Source organism: Solanum lycopersicum, chromosome 12, assembly GCF_036512215.1.
Source record: "Solanum lycopersicum chromosome 12, SLM_r2.1".
NCBI classification, from domain to species: domain Eukaryota; kingdom Viridiplantae; phylum Streptophyta; class Magnoliopsida; order Solanales; family Solanaceae; genus Solanum; species Solanum lycopersicum.
Window position 1 is genome coordinate 59820447 of NC_090811.1, and position 9950 is coordinate 59830396.

At 32.6% G+C, this 9950-nt stretch overlaps 1 protein-coding gene across 1 annotated transcript; it reads left to right on the top strand.

Annotated features, from left to right (window-relative positions):
* Window positions 1–8959: 8959 nt before the first annotated feature.
* On the top strand, window positions 8960–9618 carry LOC101255275 (peamaclein). The gene is made up of 2 exons (XM_004252249.5): window positions 8960–9079; window positions 9212–9618. The coding sequence occupies exons 1-2, from the start codon at window positions 8998–9000 to the stop codon at window positions 9394–9396; spliced, it is 267 nt and encodes an 88-aa protein (XP_004252297.1). The 5' UTR covers window positions 8960–8997; the 3' UTR covers window positions 9397–9618.
* Window positions 9619–9950: the final 332 nt, after the last annotated feature.

A 9950-nucleotide genomic window follows, 5' to 3' on the forward strand; every position in this document is an offset into this window, starting at 1 on the left:
TGACTTGAGATCCGGTTATCATCAATTGAAAATACGGGCAACGGATGTGCCAAAGACTTCTTTTCGAACCAGGTATGGGCATTACGAATTTGTAGTAATATCTTTTGGTCTTACGAATGCCCCGGCTGCTTTTATGAGCTTGATGAACGGGATTTTTAAGCCATATCTGGATCTCTTTGTGATCGTATTTATTGATGATATACTGATATACTCCAAGAGTAAGAAGGAACATGAGGAGCATTTGAGAATTGTGTTGGAAGTGTTAAGGGAGAAAAGGCTTTATGCCAAATTCTCCAAGTGTGAGTTTTGGCTAGATTCAGTGTCCTTTTTTGGGCACGTGGTTTCTAAGGATGGGGTGATGGTGGATCCTTCTAAGATTGAAACAGTGAGAAATTGGGTAAGACCTACTAATGTGTCAGAAATAAGGAGCTTTGTTGGTTTAGCCATCTACTACCGTCGATTTGTCAAGGGATTTTCTTCTATTGCTTCCCAATTGACAAACTTGACTAAGCAGGATGTTCCATTTGTATTGTCGGATGAATGTGAAGAAAGCTTTCAGAAACTCAAAACTTTGTTGACTACTGCACCTATCCTTACCTTGCCGGTAGAGGGTAAGAACTTCATTGTTTATTGTGATGCATCCTATTCTGGTTTGGGTGCAGTGCTAATGCAAGAGAAGAATGTAATTTCTTATGCTTCGAGGCAATTAAAGGTGCATGAACGTAACTATCCGACCCACGATTTGGAATTGGCCGCAGTTGTGTTTGCATTAAAACAATGGAGACATTATCTATATGGGGTCAAGTGTGAAGTCTATACGGATCATCGTAGCCTACAGTATGTCTTTACTCAGAGAGATTTGAATCTGAGACAGAGGAGGTGGATGGAACTACTGAAGGATTATGATGTTACCATCTTGTATCACCCAGGAAAGGCTAATGTTGTGGCAGACGCCTTAAGTAGAAAAGCAGGGAGCATGGGTAGCTTAGCCCACTTACAAGTTTCTAGACGCCCATTGGCTAGAGAGGTTCAGACTCTGGCTAACGACTTTATAAGGTTAGAAGTAAATGAGAATGGAGGATTTTTGGCCAGTGTGGAGACGAGATCTTCTTTTCTTGACAAGATCAAGGGAAAACAGTTTGATGATGGGAAACTAAGCCGAATTCGGGATATGGTGTTGCGAGGAGAGGCTAAAGAAGCAATAATGGATGAGGAAGGTGTTTTGAGAATTAAGGGAAGGGTATGTGTGCCCCGTGTTGATGATTTGATCCACACTATTAGGCTCATAGTTCCGGATATTCTATACATCCTGGTGCAACCAAGATGTACCGTGACCTAAAGCAACACTTTTGGTGGAGTAGAATGAAGCGCGACATTGGTGATTTTGTTGCCAAATGTCCAAATTGTCAGCAAGTAAAGTATGAACACCAGAGGCACGGAGGAACACTTCAGAGAATGCCCATTACTGAATGGAAGTGGGAGAGAATTGCAATGGACTTCGTGGTTGGTCTTCCAAAGACATTGGGGAAGTTTGACTCCATTTGGGTAATTGTGGATAGGTTGACTAAGTCTGCTCACTTCATTCTGGTCAAGGTGACTAAGTCTGCTCACTTCATTCTGGTCAAGGTGACTTACAATGCAGAGAAGTTAGCCAGACTCTACATCTAAGAAATTGTTCGATTGCATGGAGTTCCACTTTCCATCATATCAGATAGAGGTAAGCAGTTTACTTCTAAGTTTTGGAGAACACTGCATGCTGAATTAGGTACTAGGTTGGACCTTAGTACTGCATTTCACCCTCAGACCGATGGTCAGTCGGAGCGAACGATTCAAGTGTTAGAGGATATGCTTCGTGCATGTGTGATAGAATTTGGTGGCCATTGGGACAACTTCTTACCCTTAGCAGAGTTTTCATACAATAATAGGTATCACTCAAGTATTGATATGTCCCCATTTGAGGCACTGTATGGGAGAAGGTGTAGATCTCCCATTGGGTGGTTTGATGCATTTGAGGTTAGACCTTGGGGTACTAACCATCTGAGGAAATCGTTAGATAAAGTGAAATGCATTCAAGAAAAGCTTTTAGCGGCTCAAAGTAGGCAAAAGGAATATGCAGATCGAAAAGTTAGAGACTTGGAGTTTGTGGAGGGAGAGCAAGTCTTGTTGAAGGTTTCGCCCATGAAAGGGGTGATGCGGTTTGGTAAGCGAGGTAAGCTTAGTCCGAGGTATATTGGTCCATTCGAAGTTCTGAAGCGCGTGGAGGAGGTAGCTTATGAATTGGCCTTACCCCCAGGACTGTCAGGAGTGCATCCGGTATTTCATGTGTCTATGTTGAAAAGATACCATGGGGATGAAAACTACATCATTCATTGGGATTCAGTCCTGCTTGATGAGAATTTGTCTTATGAGGAGGAGCATGTTGCTATTTTAGATAGAGAAGTCCACAAGTTGAGGTCAAGAGAGATTGCATCCATCAAGGTTCAATGGAAGAATCGGCCGGTTGAAGAATCCACTTGGGAGAAAGAGGCTGATATGCAAGAAAGATACCCACATCTGTTTACAGATTCAGGTACTCCTTTTCGCCCTTGTTTTTCTTCTTGTGATCGTTCGGAGACGAACGATGGGTAAATTAATATCTATTGTAACGACCTGTTTAGTCGTTTTGACCAGTAGAGTATTTTCTGGTAATAACTGTCTGAGTCGACGGATCCCACGACGGACCGTCATGGGCACGACGGACCGTAGAGGGTGTCTCATTCCAAAACACTTAGAATTCTGAAATTTGGATACTGAGATCGACTCTCTGAACTTCGCGACGAAATGGCAGGATGGACTGTCGTAGGCACGACGGACCGTCACAGGGTCTTAAATAAAAAGTGAGTCTCTGAACTCTGTGGCGACTCAGCAGGACGGACCGTTGCAGGCACGACGGCCCGTCACAGGCTACGTAACCCTGACTGGGTCGGATTTCTGTTAAATGTTTTAAGGGGCGTTTTGGACTATTCCTGCTTATAATTATAAAGTTAGTGGGTAATACTAATAATTCAATTACTTGGGGGTTAAAGGAGATAACCTTGAATTAATTAGTGGGTTACTTTTGTCATCTTTTATACTTAATTATATGCTAATTAGGGTAAAAGAAAAAGGGTTTGAATAAGAAAAATAGAAAGAACATAGAGAGAGAGAAACGATCGATCAAGAGGAGAGAACGAAGAGGAAAGCAAAGCATTGAAAAGTAGATTCTTGATCACGAATTCTTCGGTGGAGGTAGGTTATGGTTTTTATGCTATTCGTAGTAAACTCTTAATAGCGAATGATATGTATTGGGTAGTGTTGTAAACCCTTCTATATGCTTAATTGTATGCTTGCATGAATGTGATTATATAATTGTGATAAAATAAGCATGATGAAGCTATTGAATCCTAAATCTTGAAAAACCCTAATCTACTTTGTTAATGATGATGCCTTGGTATAAAAGAAGGCTTGATGAACGAAAGTAGTGAGATTAGGGGATCGGGTGCCACGTTCCGGTATCAAGATAGTATGATGAGGATCGGGTGTCACGTTCCGGCACCAGGATAGTATTATGAGGATCGGAGTGTCACGTTCCGACACCAGGATAGTATATGGATCGGGTGCCACGTTCCGGTACCAGGATAGTATGATGAGGATCGGGTGCCACGTTCCGGCACCAGGATAGTATGATGAGGATCGAGTGTCACGTTCCGGCACCAGGATAGTATGATGAGGATCGGAGTGTCACGTTCCGACACCAGGATAGTATATGGATCGGGTGCCACATTTCGGTACCAGGATAGTATGATGAGGATCGGGTGCCACGTTCCGGCACCAAGATAGTATGATGAGGATCGGAGTGTCACGTTCCGACACCAGGATAGTATATGGATCGGGTGTCACGTTCCGGCACCAGGATAGTATATGGAGCGGAGTGTCACGTACCGACACGAGAGAAATAAAGATAATGAATCTTGAAAGATGTTAATATACTCAATTTAATGAACCTAATTCCCAAATGAGTATGATGGGGAGGCGTGAGTCCTCATTGATGTGCTTGGTGTTGTGACCAAGGGTTATGGTAATTGTAAATGCCGCATGTTGAGTATTGTAGTTGATTTTATGATATTATCTGATATATATTGTTTTCTATTTTGAGTTGGCCGATGATATCTACTCAGTACTTGTGTTTGTACTGACCCCTACTTGTATGTTTCTTTCTTTGTTATTTGTGGGGTACAGCGAATGTACCGTCGTCTTCAACTCAACCGCAACTCTAGCCAGTCTTCATTACACCGGATTTCAGTGTGAGCTAACGCTTCTAGCTTGGACTGGATCTTCTTCTTCATGTCTTGATGCCTTGAAGTTCTGGCATGGACTATCGTTTTAGTTATTTTAGTTTCGTAGATACTCTTAGACTTAGTAATTTGAGGATAGATGTTCTTGTTATGATGACTTCCAGATTTTGGGGATAATGATAAGTTTGAGTTTTAGAAGTTGATTATTGATTTCGTTAATGAGTTTTAAGTCTTCCGCATTATTATTATGTTATTTATGGTTGAAATGTTGGGGTTTAGATTGGTTGGTTCGCTCACATAGTAGGATAAGTGTGGGTGCCACTTGCGGCCCGCTTTGGGTCGTGACAAAAATAAACCAAATTATGCACACACAATTGTAAAAGAAAAAAAACTAAAGTTACCAACAAAATTTTCAAAATTGTAGGAGTCTGTCACCATTGCAAATTATATAAATTTGTCACAGTTTGCAAACATCCCTCATAAAACCACCACAAAATAGATTATTTTGGGGAGTTAGAACTACCGTCATAATTTAATAGTCTAATTCTTAAAATCCTACCAGTAAACTGTCACAATTTTTTATTTTTTATTTTTTCAAAAAAAAAACCCCATTAAATTAGTCAAAAGGCATTAGCAGGTACTTTCTTTCTTTTTTTTACTCGATATCTGTATTGAAACTTTAATTAAATTTAAATCATGCTCAGCAAAACTTATTAAATAAGAAAATTTTCTCCATATCTAAAAATCAAACTTAAAACTTTTTAATAAGGACTCACCAGTGCACTACAGCTCATGCGGGTGCATTAGTGGGTAATTGAGAGTCTAGTGCTTAGACAATTGATTTAGTATAATAGGTGGTGGTTTAGCGCACTAATATTGCATTGGATGGTTATTAATTTAGTAAATGATCAAAAATACACGTAAATTTTTTTTTTTTTGAAATTTAGTTTGAAAAAATACATTTCAGTACTGTGTCTAAATATATATTTTATTTTTTATTTTTTAAAAAATATTGTCACATGATATTTTATGCGGATAAATAAAGTATTTATATAAGTGAAAAGTTAAAAGATTAAAAATATAACTACCTCAAAAGAATATGAAATTGATCTTAAAAATAAATAAATTTTGAAACATTTTTCTTACACCACCAAATTTTTCTTTTTAAATTTCTTTTGTAATATATTAAAAGTTCTTACTTCAACTCCCTCCCCCCAACCCCCCCCCCCCTCCCTCCAAAAAAAAAAACCACCACACCTTTCCAATTATTTTTTTATATTATTTTTATTTTTTTTAAATATAAAAATTCTACCCCACCCAATTTAACTCTCCGTTCTCTCTATATATATTACACACATAATTTTTTATTTTCTTATTTTGTGTTAGACATATACCTATATTTTTTTAAAAGTATTTTTTATACTTGCGTATGGAATACAACAAAAATGCAAATTTTAATTTCAAAAAATAAAATGTTGCGGCAAGTTAAAAAATAACTTTTTGTTTATATTTAAAATCTTGCGGCAAGTTAAAACGTACTTTTGAAAAAAACATACATATAACTTACCCCAAAGGAGATAAATAAAATAAGTTTGGGATCAGAAGTGGGATGGATAGAAATTCTTTTCTAAAGAAATAAAAATAGGAAAATTAACTAATATCAATATTAAAAAATATATATTGTTGGAAGGAGGGGAGGGGAGTGATGAAGTAAAAATTCACTAATATTAATAATTAATTTATTTTTATTAATATAAAATATTTTATTCACATGGAGTGCTACTATTTCTTTTTTCATTATTATTTTTGTCACATGTAAGTATATTTTTTTCGTATCCTACCAACACTATTCTCCCAATAGCATTGATTTTGCAAATAAGTAAAAGCTTTTTTCCGTTTCCTACCCTGTATTCTACCAAATAGCATTTAATGTTGTTACTTTGTACTTTCTTGTCCTTAATTATACTTTTTTTCTTATTTATCCTTAATTACTTATTTATTTTGATGAATTATGGAAGGATAATTTTGTTGATTTATTATATTTTTAATTAATTATTTTAAAAAATAATAGATTTTTAAAAATTTTAAGTTTTTAATACATCTACTTCATACTCCTTCTGTCCACAATTGTTTGGCAGATATACTGAAAATGATATTCAAGATTAATTATCAATTTAAACAATTAAGAAATATTTAGGTTTTTTTTTTCAATTCTGCACTTAATAATTACTTCATTTTGTTTAATTGAAAAGTTATGTAAACTTTTTATATTCTTATTTAGTAGGGTTGTATTAGTCAAATTATATCTTGTATAAAATTTTATTTGAGGGAAGTGCATGACCTTATCCTGACAAACAATTGTGGATAGATGGAATAATAGTTACAACTATTTTTTATATTGACAGCTAATCTTGAACATTCATGTTTAGTATGCGTGCCAAACAATTGTGGACCAAGGGAATAAGATAGTATAATAGTTTAATTGTTATTTTGATATGAAATTCACCAAATTTAACTAATCACCAATTTAAACAATATTATTATTTTAAAATTTCAATATATATACCTCAATTCAATAAATAATCACATACTTTACCCAATACCAAAATATTTCACAACAATAACATATACTCCCTCTTTGCAGAATTGTTTGTTATGTTGCGTTTTTTAAAAGTCAAATTGACTAATTTTTAAAGTTAAATTAGATCACATTAATTCGATATTTTAAATAAAAAAAATTAGATATACTAAAACTATATGAAAAGTACTATAAATTGTAATTTTTTACATATTAATATGATGAAAAAAATACATCTTAAAATGTTAGTTAATTTTTTTTTAATTTAACTCTAAACGTAGAAATCATAACAAACAATACTAAAAGGGAGAGAGTACCAAAATACAAACCAAAACTTTTAAATATTCATGAATTTAAAGCTCATTCTGTAATGTCAACACAATTAATCATTTGATAGTAACAAATCATATTGAACACAAAAAATAACAACCAATCTTTTATACAAACTTAAATGACAAAAACCATTATGCATATTACGATGTTAAATATTAGATATAAACAAATCATACAATATACTCCCTCCGCCCGTCTTTTTATTTGTCATGATTTTCATTTTTAGAATCAAACTATAAGAACTTTGATCAATATTTTAAGATGACTTTTTAACATCATATTGATATGCAAAAAACTGCAATTTATAGTATTTTTCATATAGTTTTTTAATATCTAAATTTTTTATTTAAAATATGAAATTAATGTAATCTAATTTAACTTTGAAATTAGTCAAATTAACTTTTGAAAAACGCAATATGACAAATAAATAAAAGTAGACATGGGAGTATCAAGTTAACTAGCCAATCTTGTACTAATTTAATTTCCGACCCCAATTTATATCATTTGATTAAAACACCATATTGTATACGATCATTATGATTGTACCATTGTTACCTATTATATTGTATTGTATTGTCATTATAGCTACGATGTTTATTTTAATTGTTACTCAAAATATATTATATTATATTGTTAAATTTCGTTGTTATGTAACAATGAAAAACCTTACTTTATGGAACAACAGTTTTGGTGTGTTCCCATTGTTATTTAATTAAGGATATTTTAGTAAATTTATAAATTACAATAGATATAATCAAATCAAACAATTAAAATATTATTAAACAATAACAAACAATATATTTTTACCAAACATTGTATCTACCCTACAATACATTACAATAAAGTACAATATATTATGAAACAATGAATAACAATGATCCAAACAAAGTATAAAATAACAACCAGGTTTTTATGTAGATTGTAGTTACCACACTTCATACATCATCATAGTCTATGTACCAACAAACTAAAAAGTAATACATATACCAACACTTACAAAAAATTATAACAATAATAATTGAATTAGGATAAGATGTAGACCATGAGAACATGTTTACATTGTATATGTCATGAAATACAATACGAACACTAAATATTTTAAATTCAATATGTAAATCATTCATCAATTTCGTCATTCTTTATTTACACATACATGTCATCGTCCGTTATGCTGATACCTAGGAGAGAATGTGCAACAATTTCAATTAAATGTGGAAGGTAAATAAACTAAAATTGAAAAAAAAAATGAGAGAAAAAACGTGGGTACTCACGCCTCTCTTATTCCTTTTTTTTTTTTCTACTTTTCCGGTTTTTTATTTTATTCCAACTATTCCGTTTTTTCTTAATTTATTATATTCTTTTCTATTTTTGAAAGAAAACTATTGTTATATTGGTGAAAAATTAAAACTATTGTTATACAGTGGTTATTACTTATTAAGGTGCTTATTTTGTATACTTGTTTTTTTTACCCAAAATATAATGTGTTTAATCTTAAGAAAAAAATATAAAGTGTTTTAGTCTTAAGAAAAAATATAATGGTGCTTAATATTAAGAAAAAAATATACTGTGTTCAATTTAAGAAAAAATATAATTTGTTCAATTTAAGAAAAAAATAATTATTATTCAATATTGATTCATTCCTAACAATTGAATGAATCAATTTTTCTTCCTATCAAACACACCCCTAATTACCAACCTCCCCACCCCCTATAAATATATAGTATATCCAGACTTGAAATTTATTCACTTAGAAATATAATTATTGTTTAAATAATGAAGCTAAGTTTTGCAACTCTGCTTTTGGTGACACTTTTTCTTACTACTTTCTTCATTCCAGCCACTATAGCTGGTTCAGGTAATATGTGTGACAATTTCTTGATCATCTACTAATCATGTTTACTCTTTACTTATAATATTTTTTTATTTGAATTTTATTATATCCTTATAATTAATGAGATGGAGTTGTGTTGTTTTTTTTTGCAAGAAGATTTTTGTGATTCAAAGTGTAACGTAAGGTGTTCAAAAGCAGGACGACAAGACAGATGCTTAAAGTACTGTGGAATATGTTGTGAGGAGTGTCATTGCCTTCCTTCTGGAACTTATGGGCATAAAGATGAGTGCCCTTGCTATAGAGACAAGAAGAACTCTAAGGGAGGGCCTAAATGCCCTTGAATTTACTTACTCTTTAGTATTTACCCCAATTGTTGTTTGTAAAAATCAAAAACAGAAATGATTATTATGAAAAAAAAATTAAGTGAACAAATGGGGTTCTTTTGAATATTTTATATTATGTTATTGTTAAATCCATCGAGCTTTTACAGCTTGTTTGAATACTTGTTACCTATGGTATTGTAAGCTATTCGTTTTTGAAATATAATAACTATTTTGTTTTGATTATTACATAAAAAAAATTTAAAAAATAATAAACATTTCAATTACTGTTTTGGTACCCTCCTATATATTTTTAAAAAGAAATATAAGTATCACTCTAAGAATTGAAGTGGCAAGAAAAGTAATTTCAGCATAATTTTTTTTCATTGTAATTTGTATTATATATATATATATATATATATATATATATATATATATATATATATATATATATATATATATATATATATATTATTTACGTTTTCTTTTCTTCTTCTTCTTTTTTTTTTCATTTCTTCAGTCAGCTCGGAAAAGGAAAACACATGCAAAAATTAACTCAAACAATAAAGAGCAAA